Below are 13918 nucleotides of genomic sequence, written 5' to 3' on the forward strand. Positions count from 1 at the left end.
AAAAATGTCGCTGGGTTCTTTTTTACATCTTCAATTTCTTTTCTCATTATATTCATATTTTCCTTCACATTCTTGAGCATGTAGAGCATATTAATGATAGCTGTCTTTGTCTACCAATTCTATCATCTCTGTCATTTCTGGGTCTGTTTCTACTGATTATTTTTTCTTTTTCTCTTGGTTATGGGTCACATTTTCTTATCTTTTCATATATCTAGAATTTGTTTACTGGCTGCCAGACATTGTGAATATTTCATTTTTGAATATTATATTGTTTTGTTTTGCCTTGAAGAGTGCTGGATTTTGTTCTGAAAGTCAGTTATGTTATTTGAGCACTAATTTGAATCTTTTAGGGCACCCTTTAAGCATTTTGGGGAAGAGTATAGTGTAGCCTTGACTCTAAGGCTAATTTGGCCCCACCTTTAAAGTATAGCTCTTGTGGGGTTCCTACGAAATGTCCCTGATACTCTTCAAGGTCTCTCCAATCTCGTTTATGGGAACTTGAACAATTCCCAGACCTGTATGACTTCTGTGAATTGTTGAGCTTATAGCTCCCTGATAACTGTTCTCTTACTAGAAGTTTTTCTTACCCAACATTATGGCAAGATTGATATTCAGCCAAAGAGTTAAAGTGGCCCCACTCTAAGTTTTTGTGTATGCCCCTGCTTTCAAAGTACTCTGCCCCATGAACTTGAGCCCCTTACACTCTCTGAACTCTCATCTCTGCAAGTTTGTAGGGCTCAGCTTGAGTTCCTCAGCCCTCTGCCGTGTTCTGGGAATTTTCTCAGAAAGCCTAAGTACTAGTAGGACTCATTTTGTTTCCTTCTCTTAGGAATCACAGTTCTGTCTGCCTTTGTCCAATATCTGAAAATAATTATTTCCTTTTTTTTTTTTTCAGTTTTCTAGTTGTTTATGACAGGAGGGTAATCCCAGATCCTTTTATTCTCTCATGGCCAGAGTCACTTGTTGATTTTTTTATTAACTTTTGAAGACATAATGTATTCATACAGTTCAAAACTTTGTTTTCTTTAAAAGAAGTAGTGAAATGGGGTGGTTACTTGACAGAAATGTGTAATAGAGAAAATTTATTTTTTAAATGGGAGTTATTGTATTGTGTCTATTAGTTGAGAGAGTAACATGATGGTGCAGAAAATAGAGGATAATGGCAAGAAAGTCCTTGAGTTGACAATAAGAGATAGGACTCAGAACACATGACAAAGTGTTCACCTTAGATCAGAACTCAAAGAATTTATTCACAATAAAAGGAGAGAGGAAAATTGCATGGGCAGTGATATAGGCAGCCTGGTAGATTTGGGTGAGAAAAGCAATCATTAGAGAAACTCCACCTGCTTATGTTTTCTCAGTGAAAATAAAAAGCAAGATCATCAGTGAGTCTCTCTGGCTCACTTTCAGGAAAGCCAGCTGCAATGGTGCAGGCTGTCCTATGGGGAGATCCACATAACAAGAAACTGAAGGAGGTCTCCAGCTGACAGCCAGGGAGGAACTGAGGCCCTCAGTCCAACATCCCATGAAGAACTTGGAACCCCAAGAACTGATCTCCAAAGCAGCTCCTCCTGAAGGTGAACCTTGAAATGACTGCAGTCCTGGTGGCTGACACCTTCAGTGCAGTATTTCTAAGAGATCCTGAAGCAGATACTCCCTTCCCATTCCACCCGACACTAAGCTGCAACTGAATTCCTTAACCACAGAAACTTATTGTTTTAAGCCACCAAGTTTTGGGTTAATTTATTATATGACATTAGATCACGAATGCAGATATTGGAACTTGAAAGTGGGGTGCTGCCATAATGAAAACCTAAAAATGTATGAGTGGTTTGGCAACCAGGGCACAGAGGCTAGAAGGATTTGGAGAAGCATGGTGAAGAAAACCTAAATTGCCTCAAACAGACTGTTAGTAGAAATCTGGTGGACTTCAAAGATTTTGCCAGTAAGGTCACAAAAGGAAGTGAGAGATAATTTATTGGAAAATGGAGAAAAGTGATCTTTCTTGTGTAGTAGCAGACAGCTTATTAACATTACCATCTGTAGTCATGTGGAAAGTACAGAATGTGCTTATTGAACTGAATTATATATTTAAGGAGATTTCCAGCAAGTGTTGAGGATGTCTCTTGGTTTCTTCTTGCTGTAAGAGGAGAGATATACATTGAAGAAAGGACCATTAAACAAAAGAAAAGAGGACTTCATAGTCTTGAAGTGTCCAGCCCCTCCAGATAGCAAATACTGTTAAAATCAAGAAATTTTGAACAAAGATCAAAGAGAAGACAGAGAAAAGATCTCTAGGAGGTTTGCAGGCTTTTATAATATCTAATGGAGTGAACACCAGAGAGATCCACTGGAGGTCCAGGTAGTTTTGTGAGAGAAGTGTATTAGCAGAAATACTGCTAATATAGAGACAGAAAGAGACAGAGACAGAACAAAATGAAAAAAAAAAAAAAAAGACTTTGGACCATTCAAAATTGTGCTGATAGGAAAGCAGGCTGTGAAAACAACTTAGATGCGCACATGGGCTGTTTTTAATGAAGAAGAGAGGGTTACTCAGGCCAGAACCTGGTACCCAGAAAGGGGAGCCAAGAACCATGGAGAATTATTCCTGAAGTTGGGTAGTAGAGGGAATAAACTAACATGAAGGGTACAAGGGGAGATGGTCGAAGAGCAGGATTCTTGACATGGAGATTATAGAAAAAAGCATGCTTATTGGTGATGACAAAGTCTAGAGCATGTCCATGACAAGAGGTGAACAAGGTGGTGTGAAAAAAAAAAGAATATTGAAAATAAGCATTCAAGAAACTGAAGATTAATCACATGGATGCTGAAATCATCCAGAATGCTAGCAGGAGTAATTGTGAAGACAAAGTAAAGTAGGTGTTAGTAGTTACAGAAGCCCAAACTCCAATCATGACCTGGAGGGCCCTTCACAATCTGACCCTTGCGTATCCCTCCATCCTGATTTCTCTTCATTCCCCAGCTTCCCAGCCCCACCACACTCAACTTTTCAAGTCCTCCCATGTGGTATGTGTGCCTCTGGGCCTTTGCAAATGCTCTTCACTCTCTGGCTCATTCTCCTCTGCCCCCTCTTCACCTGGGCTGGATATCCCTAGTAAGTGTTTCCACAAGGCACTGTATTTATTACATCACAGCATTTCCAAACTTTGCTGTTATGTCTTCTGTTTTTACCATAGAATGTTAACTCCGGGAGGGCAAGGGTTGAGTCTGTGTTGTGGAACCTTGTTCCCCATGCTCAGCTCAGTGCTTGGAATACACAGGAGGCACCTAATAAAGAAAGAGAATTTCCTTCCTAGATATAAGAGGAAATCTCTAGAGCAATTTCAAAATATTACATTTCTAGAGTATCTGTCCTTCAGACTCTCTGACAAACATTAATATCTGAGCCCAAACAAAGCTTTCCCTTAAGGGACATATTTATATGGCTTTAAATCCCTTACAAACATTAGATTTTATCCCTTTTAAAATACACAGTTTTACACATGGAAGCATTTGAAAATTTCTCTTGTGAATTCTCCAATGTCCAAAATAGGTGAGTCTGATTCAAAGTTTTTCTACAGTAACCACCATTATGGATTTTCTCTTCCATGGAGTTCTCACTGGTTTTATTGACCAGCTCTTCCTATATTGACCAGCCCTTCCTATTGAATTAGAGTCCTACTTAATTATTTGGAGATATATTGCCTTAAGAGCCAAACAAAAATAGAATTAAAGGCAGAAACAGCATGTGATAGTTGGTATAATGAATATATTAACCAAATCATAGAGGTATAATGTGGCAGGAAAAAAATGGGAGACTGTTTCTCAAATTCCTTGGAATTATGACAAGTTTTACTGTGCTAATATTTTTAGAAACCTAGGTTCCAAGTAAAAGACCAAATTAAAATCATCTTGTAAGAAAGTTTGAAAATCTACCTAATTTACCTAATTTTCTTATTCTTCTGGGTCCTATTGTTTAGAAGAATAGACCAATGACTGTTCAGTTGACTAAACTGAAGCTAAAATTCTCAGCTACAGCTAAGTAACTACTCAAATTTATAATGCTCTGAAATTATAGGTATCTATATATTACATATATACTTATCTTTTTCAGAAAAATACCTCAAGCCATAATTATAATATATACATAATAGAATTTAAGCCCTTACAAATATTCACAGGGCTTTAAAACTGAGCACTTTACCCTAACCTGCTGATAAGATCAGAAATTGTCTAGAACGGGAACCCAAGTGAGAATTTTTAATCACATCCAAAGCATTTAGGTCATCACAAGAAAGTAGTACTATGCAAAGGAATACTTTTCTCTGAGTTAAAACCTATTTTGCTCAATAAAGCAGGAAACTGCCCTGAACTTCAAATATATCTTCATCTACCATAGGGTTTCCTTTCTTCTCTCAATATTCAGAAGTTGAGGTAAGCCTTCTTTAAGACCAACCCTGTGCTCTTTTCATGGAATTTGCCTATTCCATTATTCACTCTCTACAAAATATCTTCAATGGGTCCCCTTCTATTACCAACTTTTCTCTCCCTGCTGGGTCACTTTCTATAGACTAGAAACAAACTCATGATTTCCCATCCTTTAATTATCCACCCTGGGACATTCATTATCCATTAGTCTTCCACCTCCACTTTCCAACCCCAACCAGGCTTCTCAAGCTCTAGAGATTTATAACTCAGTCACTTTTGTTATGGACATTTGTCTACTTTCTGGCTGGCCAACATCTGACTGAAGAATCTACCATCATACAAGGCTGAAACACTGGCAGTTAGAGCACCTTCTCACCAACTAGATACCCACTCTGAAACACTGGCCCTCATGATGATTGCACAAAGACGCAGGGGCTTGTAGGTTCATCAGAGTCATGGCATCAGGTGACCTGCATGTGGAAATGATGACCACAGGGACACTCAATGTCCAGATACGATAGCAGTGGCACTATATCTGGGTTCCTCCTCTGGCTGACTTAAAGAATTAGTCCAGTGGTCTAACACTAGTAATAAATATTAACTACAGCCTGGTAATCAATACAGAAAGGAGACCAGTGGCAGCTGTGCATATTACCTCCCTTACAGTATGTTTGCGTGTGTGTGTGTGTGTGTGTGTGTGTGGTGTGTGTGTGTTTCTATATATTAACGAAATTCTTCTCAATCTTCTCCTTCCCCCTATTATTTTATATAAGGATTCCTGCTATTATTAAATTTACAATTTTATATTTAGCTTCCACAATATTCATTCAGGTAGAATCATGATTGAATGTGAGGAGCAATTAATACTGCCCAGAGAGCAATACTGTACATGTTGCACAGAAAACATAATAACAACTGCGACACAGCATCATCCACTTTGGGAGAGAGGATAAGACTGTCTCCTTTTGTTCAAAGTGTAGCACACCACTCTCCACTCCCTGAGCAGCTCCTGTGGCTCAGACAGGGGCTGTGGCAGGAGGAAAGATGCCACAGCCTGAATCCTGGAAGCCACTGCCAGTGTTGTAGAAAATGAAAATGGCCCATTAGTTATGCTAGGTTTATAATGGGAAGTGTCACAGTTCAATATTTCTGTTACAGGTGCATTTTTACATATGTGACCTGCACAGTTTTGGTTTTTGTTCATTTCAGCTTCAGTGAAGTGACTCAACCACTTAAGAATGTGCTCATCCACTATTCACAATAGCAAAGACTTGGAACTAACCCAAATTCCCCTCAGTGATAGACTGGATAAGGAAAATGTGGCACATATACACCATGGAATACTACGCAGCCATAAAAAAGGATGAGTTCATGTCCTTTGCAGGGACATGGATGAAGCTGAAAACCATCATTCTCAGCAGACTAACACAGGAACCAAAAAACAAACACCGCATGTTCTCACTCATAAGTGGGAGTTGAACAGTGAGAACACAGAGACACAGGGAGGGGAGCATCACACACTGGGGCCTGTCAGGGGGTGGGAGGCTAGAGGAGGGATAGCATTAGGAGAAATACCTAATGTAGATGACAGGTTGATGGGTGCAGCAAACCACCATGGCACACGTATACCTATGTAACAAACCTACACGTTCTGCACATGTATCCCAGAACTTAAACTATATATTAAAAAAAAGAATGTGCTCAAGGGATCTGGACCCCATGGACCATTTCCAAAACAATTCTATTCTTGTTTCATTCAAAGTCCAAGTCTATTACTAGAGCCACAGTTCAAAGAAAACAAAATTAATGATGTGATAGTCATATTGAAGATCCAGAAAAAGGCCACTTGAAATTGTCTTCTGAACTAGGCATGATTTTTAATGAACGTGCTCAGGAGTTGAGAGACTTGGGCTATCAGAAACGTGGTTTTAATATGCTTATCAGTAACTGCAGGCTACCACAGAGATGTGCTAGGGACAAGGAATGCAGCATGTATAGTCCTACCGCCTGACCTGCCAGTTGCTAATATTGTTATCTGTTTCCACAATGAAGCTTTTTCTGCCTGTCTCCAGATGCTGCACATTGTCATAAATTGCATGCCAGCAAACCTGCTTCCTGAAATCATCCTCATGGATGTTGTTAGTGACCTTGATGATTTGAAAGGAGAACCAAATGAGTATGTCCAAGATTACCTCCTTGGAAAAATTAAGGTATAAGAAATATAAAGTGTGAGGGATTATTCAAGGAAGAATGAGTGTAGCAATCCAAGCAACAGAAGTCCTTGTGTTCCTAGACAGTCACGTGAAGTGAATGTGATGTGACTGCAGTCCTTGCTGGCTGTCATCTGTGTGGACTGGCACACCATGATGTTCTCAGTGATTGACATCATTAGTGCCAATACGCTAGCCTACAGCTCATCCTCTGTTGTCCGTGGAGGATTCAACTGAGGGCTGCACTTCAAATAGGAGCTTGTTCCCCTTTCTGAGCTAAGATAAGCAGAAAAAGCCACAGCACCAACAAAGTTGCTGATAATGACTGGAGGATTGTCTGCCAGGAACAGACAGTATTTCCATGAATTTGGACAGTATGATACTGGCATGGGTATCTGGAGAGGAGAAAATTTGGAAATATCATTTCAGATCTGGATGTGTGGAGGTAAGTTCTTCATTATGCCTTGCTCTACAGTAGGACATTTTCCAAAAAAGGTGACCATATGGATCTCCTGAAGGCCGGGACACCATGAACACAACTCTTTGAGGCTGGCACATGTCTGGCTGGATGAATAAAGGGGCAGTATTTTTCCTTAAGACTTAATCTGAAGAGGAAAAGCTATGGAACTATCAGTGAGCATGTTGACTTGAGAAAGAAGTTGGGATGCAAATCATTTAAATGGTATTTGGATAATATTTAGCCAGAGGTGCAGATATCTGGGCCTCATGCTAAATTCCAGCAACCCACTTTTATCAGTAGAGGGCCAAAATGCCACCAAGTCCTTCAACTTGGAAGGCTCTATCACTTCTAGACCAACAAATGTCTGCTGGCTCAGGGCTGCCCAAGTCGGAAAGAAGGCATACTAGTGCTTAAGGCCTGTGAGTATGGGAACCCAAATCAGATCTGGATTTATAATGAAGAGCATGAATTGGTTTTACACCATCTTCTTTGTCTAGGTACGACAGAAACTAGCTCATCAGACCCACCACGACTCATAGAGTCCATGGGTCAGGCAGACATGGACCTTTGGGGAAAATAATCGGCTGCACCAGATGTCAGTTGGACAGTGCCTGAGAGTGGTGGCTCCACAGGGTCAGGAAGACTCTGTTGCTATGGCAATCTTTGATGGCTCCTCCTCACAACAGTGGCAGTTGGAAGGTTAAGGTGGACACCGTAGCAGAAATGGTGTTTCATCAGGCTTTGCCTCCTCTGTGAAGTGTAGGGCTTTAGAAAGAATGTTGTTGGTGCCAGGAAAGCCTTGGTTTGGTAGAGCCATCTTGGATAGGATGACATTTCCCATCTTCCTGGAGATGCCTGGGAATGTTAACAGAGGTAACACAGCGGATCTGATAGAGATGGGAGCACTGAGTGTCCGCAAGTGAAGAAGTATGTTTCACCAAGACACTGAGGTCATTTCTGAGCTTCTATTAAGGAATTTCTTGCTTATAGAGGAAAATCAGAATACCATTTTAACTCTAGAGTTTTGTTTGTACACAACGACAAAACTCAGCAAATGGATGTTTCTATTCAAATTTATTTATGCCTCTTTTTAATCCCCTTTAAAGATGGAATGGTTTTTATCTAATCAGGAGTTTGTCATGATTTCCCTTCTTAGAAGACTTTACAGGAGACAGTTTTTTTTTATTTTACTTATCATTTGTTTAGTATGTTCTAAACAGACAATTTTTTTAAAAAAAAAGAATCTACATTATGTTTAACTTCAGAAGGCATCATTTATAAGACAATATTTGAGAGGCAGTTAACTATTATAAATTATTTTGATGAATTATGATACTACATACATGTGAAATAAAGGATCCTTTTGGGTTTTTTTAAAGTATAGTTGCACCTAATTAGGTGAAAGCATGAAGTTATAGGGAAGTTGTAGGGAAAGGTAGGTATGCGTAGAAAGGTGTGTGTGAATGTTCCAAGTAGCCAATGAGCCAATGAAATGAATTGTGCTGGTGGTTAAGCTATTGTCTGCCATCTTCAATGCACCCTAAGCTCTGTTTTGCCATGATGGGGCTGGAGCTCAGAAAACCATAGTTCTCCTCTGCTACCTAAATTCTTGTTAAATTCTACCTGTGGGGGAGCTAGAAAGAGATTAGAATAATGGAGTGACAAGGGAGTTGATCCTTCCTGTTTTGCCTTCCATTCTTGAAATATCACTCCAGCCAGAGGTTCCTCACCTGGGCAGCAGCAGCTGGTCCCAGTAACCAGGTTTTTTTCCCATATTCTCAGCGCCAGCCATAGTATACCTTGGATATATGAATTCCAGCTCTGCAGGGTCCCCCCATCAACTGACTGAGGAACTAGCATAAAGATCAGCTCTTTAGGGTCCTTTCTCCAAGTTTTCCTTTGTTCTGGCAACCTCTTCTTCCACTCCCCTGAATGAGCTTTGCCTAAAGACCCATTATTTTCACACTGCCAAATCCATACATATTATTCAGAACTTATTATATCTTCCTGCTCTATCTGACCATTGACCACTCACTTCTCCCACCTTCAGACAATATTATTTCTTTACTAATAATTTTTTGGCTCATTAAGACATTTCTGGAGGGTAAATCGGAAAATCTTTTAGAAAACATTTTGGCAATATGTATTCATTCAACAAATAATTTTTAAGCATTGTGTAAATATTTCCATTGCATTAATTTCTAGAGGTAGAACAACTGTTAAAGATAGTAAGTGCTTTGTGTGTGCATTTAGTAAGTGGTACAACCAGATAGTCTGACTCTAAAATCTGTCATATTAACCTCTACACCAGGAATTTTCAAACTTGATTTCCATCAGAATCACCTAAAGGACTTGGTAAAATATAGATTAATGAGCCCCACCCCCCTAATTTTTTATTTACAAGGGTGAGCTAGCAAATTTAAATTTCTAGCAAGGTTCCAGGTGATATTGATCTCCTTCCCAATACTACACTACCCACATATTTTCTTATTAACTCTTATTCATCTCTAATGACTCAACTCAGCTATCTCCTTCCTTCGGAAACCTTGGCTCCTCTCTTCCCTCACCAGCTGAACTAGATAACCCCCATCTATGACCTCACAACAATCATGAGCTCCCATGACATTATGTGCCTACCAAATACATATCGTAACCACTGAAACTGAAACTCTGTACGCATAGGTCCCAACTGCTAGCCTTTGAGCACCTCAAGGACAGCGATCGCAACCATTCATCCTTTTTTACATGTCTTTAAGTTTCTTTTTAAATTTGTACTGTGATAAAATGTATATAAAATTTAACATTTCAACCATTTTAAGTGTACAGTGCAATGACATGAAACACATTCACATTATTATACAACCATCACCACCCCCCAACTCCAGAACTTTTCATTTTCCCAAATTGAAACTTTATATCCATTAAACAGTAACCCCCCAGTTTCCCCTCCTCTCAGCCCCATTCTACTTTCTGTCTCTATTCATTTGTACAGGGACAGTTTCTAGCACATTGTTCCTCAACGGTATTATCTCAATAACTGCAGAACTGAAGGAGGCGAGACTTCAAGCATCAAATAGAAGAATTAATGAGAAAGAATTTTAAAGAGTTAAAATTGACATAGAAATGGTGTATATCATCACTGGAGTAATTAGAAAACTTGAAGGACATATTAGCTGCTTGAGTTATAAGTAAATGGCTGTTTGAAAACAATATCTTTGTTCTCTTTCTAGCACAAATAAATATTAGCCACTCATATTTTTAAGTTTATAAAGAGATCAAATACGAAAAATCATCTGAAAAAGAAATATAAAACACATCTTTTTTCCTTTTCCACTCAAATACCTAGGACTCCTGAATTGAGTTCACTCTTCTTTCAGACTCTATGCCCACCTATATCTGCAATATCTTTGTAAGGTGCATGGATGTGCTTTGGTCAAGAATTAGGCCAAGGCAGATGTCCAGGCCTGCATGACTCAGCGAGTACAGTGCAGGCGTATAACTCTAGCTGTTATCACAGCCACGTAGCCATAACATAGGAAGGCCATCCCTTGGCCATATGCCACTATTGTCTGTAAAAGTTATAATTGCCCTGCTGACACTGTACAGATGCTCTTGTACAGCCATTCTTGGACCCAGAGAGAGAGAAAGTACCAGAGCTGTCAGTCTTGCTCTGACAAGGGGAGCCAGGGCATGGCTTGACATGGCACAGCATGGCTCACTTTCACGCCCAGAGAGAGAAAGAGTTAAGCTGCTGACCCTGAAGGCAAGGGAGAGCCGATCGTGCCGTTGTGCATAGGAGCAGCTGGCCCAAGCAGTCGAAACAGAGCAGAAAGTGAGAGAAAGCTGCTGGTAAGAGAGCTGCTAATGAGAGACCTAGTCTGAGTAAGCTGCTGATAGGGAGCTGCTGAATAACACTACATTTCACCTGCTTACGGCCCCCCAGTGTTCTTTCAGCTATTGCCCATTCACCCACTGCCTTCGGACCTCAGCATGAGCTGGAACCTGAACTTGAACCTAACAGTTGGTAGACTCGGGGAGCTGACAATCGTGACCCTACACCTGACTGTCTTGCTACCTCAATTAACAGGAGAAAAGAGGAAACCTAATAGAGCAGAATGCTATATTAAAAAATAAAACATATAAAAGGAAATGTAGGGATGCAAGAGGTTTATAATCTACTTCTGCATATGAAACCTCTTTTAAAAAAAATTGTGTGGTAGAAATGCCCAAATTAATTATTTAGTACTTACAGAACATATAAAAGATGGACCTTATGTTTGTAATTCTTGAATGGATTCTTAAATAATGACTCCACATAACAGATGAATAATTTCAAGTCTCCTTTTAGCCAGCACTGTATGTTCCAGTTTGCACCTGAATTTAAAAAAAAAAAAAAAACAACTGCATGAAATCTCAAAAACCATCTGAACAACTCAGTGAAAGAGAAGAACTAAATCAAATTGACCAGTGTTCTGATACAATTTCCATTTCCTATTCTGAGAGAAAAAGAACAAACTTTAACTAGGGGCATGCGTTTGCCCATCACTTAGTCCCTTTGGCCCTCAGTTTCCTTTTTTCTAAAGTAACAGAATTAAATTCAATTATTGCTTCTCAAACTCTCTTTAATTTCAAACCACTTAAATAGGACAAAAGAGCTCAAAACTTATCTAGCTCATCTAGCTCAGTTCTCACTTTTCTCACTTTTCTTTCCTTTTTTTTTTTTAGAGATGGGGTCTCACTCTGTCACCCAGGCTGGAGTGCAATGGCATGATCATGTGATCATGGCTTACTGCAGCCTCGATCTCTCAAGCAATCTTCCCACCTCAGTCTCCTAAGTAGATGGGACTAGAGGCACGCACCACCATGCCCAGCTAATTTTTTTTTTTTTTTTTTTTTTTTTTTTTTTTGTATTTTTAGTAGAGATGGTGTTTCATGATGTTGCCCAGGCTGGTCTCTAACTCCTGAGCTCAAGTGATCTGCCCGCCTAGGTCTCCTAAATGCTAGGATTACAGGCACTAAAGCCACTGTGCCCAGCTTTTTTTTTTTTTTTTAATATTAGACAGTTAATATGCCAACATCATAACAAGGTCTGAGGGAGGCACATCTCACACATACATGTGAAAATCCAGTCATCACGCTTTTGAGGGAGGAAAAGATATGCCTGTATTTTCACACTGGAGGTCTCTTTACATGAATGAGTCAATTGATTCCATTCTTCCTAGCTTTTCCAAAAGACTTGGGATAATTTTGTTGTTTATATTTCCAGATGCAGAATTTTTAACTACACTAGCTACAATGAGTATGCATTATACTTAAACCAAAAAAAAGAATTTTTTTCTTTGCTTTTTTGTTTTTCCAACTTTTATTTTTAGTTCAGGGGCACATGTGAAGGACATGTTAGTTAGTTAAACAGGTAAACGTGTACCATAGCAGTTTGCTGCACGGATCACCACATCACCTAGGTGTTAAGCCCAGCATCCATTAGCTATTCTTTCTGAAAAACCCATGTTTAAAATGTAGATTATTTCAGAGATATTCCTTGCCTGAAGAAATATTATTATTCATGAATATTTTAAAATTTAACCAATTCAACAATATTTTCAGTCATTTGATATTTTATATATTTAACAGAAATAAGGTGTGTTTTCTATTTCAAAGCAAATTTAAAAGACTACAAGGAATGTACTTAAAATGTACTTAAAAGTAAAATATTTCCCTCATTATATTTTTATGGGATACAAGATAATTGGGGAATTATTTATTAGTTTGTTTACATAATGAATCCTAATTTTATTATCAATATAAAAATGATTATGTATGTTAAAAATCAGAGCCATAAGACAAGACTTAAAGGCCGGGCGCGGTGGCTCAAGCCTGTAATCCCAGCACTTTGGGAGGCCGAGGCGGGCGGATCACGAGGTCAGGAGATCGAGACCATCCTGCCTAACACGGTGAAACCCCGTCTCTACTAAAAAATACAAAAAACTAGCCGGGCGAGGTGGCGGGCGCCTGTAGTCCCAGCTACTTGGGAGGCTGAGGCAGGAGAATGACGGGAACCCGGGAGGCGGAGCTTGCAGTGAGCTGAAATCCGGCCACTGCACTCCAGCCTGGGCGACAGAGCGAGACTCCGTCTCAAAAAAAAAAAAAGAAAAAAAAAAAAGACTTAAAACACATTGTTCAATACATTAAAAAAAAAATAGCTAATGCTTACCCATTTGTTGAAAAACTGAAGAATTTACTGTTGAAACAAATGTCTTTCCTTCAATGTTGTCTGCACACAAGGAGCAGTTTCTATCTTGCTCACTCCGAAAGCAACAGTGGAAAGTTGTTTTGGATAAGTTAGAAAAGTGAGTATCACTTGAATTAAACTCAACAGCTGTCTCATAATGTCCATTGAAATTTGAAGTATTCTTTGAGAGTCCAGCAGGCAAAAGGAAGTAGTCATAGGTTGAATTTGGTGGCATGCAAGACAACTTAAATCTCCAAGGAGTAATTGGATATGACAAGTTAAATGCAGTTATCACACAAATAAACTCTGTTAGGATATTAAAAAGACACATAGAAAAAAGTGATCATTTTGACTAAGACATGAATAGAAAGTATCCAAGATTAAACCGTGTAGTGCTCAATAATTATTTAACTTTCTAAGTCCTCAGTGAGTGCCTAATGAATAACTTCGTGCTTTCATTGTACAATGTGTTATATTCAAGAGGATGCATTCATTTGTAGAAATAACTCCACTTTCTGACATCTCTTTTCTTTTTGAAAATTGACACTTCATGTTTTCTCTTTAATCTGACATGTTATATTTATGTTTTAA

At 39.1% G+C, this 13918-nt stretch overlaps 1 protein-coding gene, 1 non-coding gene and 1 pseudogene across 5 annotated transcripts in view; 1 reads left to right on the forward strand and 2 right to left on the reverse strand.

The window, feature by feature from the left end:
- LEPR (leptin receptor) overlaps positions 1-13918 on the reverse strand; it is a 120027-nt gene that overhangs the window by 55677 nt on the left and 50432 nt on the right. For all 4 annotated transcript variants that reach the window (XM_038001071.2, XM_007978427.3, XM_073007230.1 and 1 more), the window contains 2 exons: positions 13310-13633; positions 11349-11472 (listed from right to left, as the gene is read on the reverse strand). In XM_038001071.2, coding sequence (XP_037856999.1) covers positions 11349-11472; positions 13310-13633 — 448 coding nt within the window. The remainder of the gene's footprint in view (positions 1-11348; positions 11473-13309; positions 13634-13918) is intronic.
- Positions 5523-8258, forward strand: LOC103224668 (polypeptide N-acetylgalactosaminyltransferase 11-like; annotated as a pseudogene).
- Positions 12152-12255, reverse strand: LOC119626495 (small nucleolar RNA U13). Its single transcript, XR_005242665.1, has one exon. It is a non-coding gene; the product is annotated as a small nucleolar RNA U13 (small nucleolar RNA).

Source organism: Chlorocebus sabaeus, chromosome 20 (genome assembly GCF_047675955.1).
Source record: "Chlorocebus sabaeus isolate Y175 chromosome 20, mChlSab1.0.hap1, whole genome shotgun sequence".
In the NCBI taxonomy this organism is placed as follows: domain Eukaryota; kingdom Metazoa; phylum Chordata; class Mammalia; order Primates; family Cercopithecidae; genus Chlorocebus; species Chlorocebus sabaeus.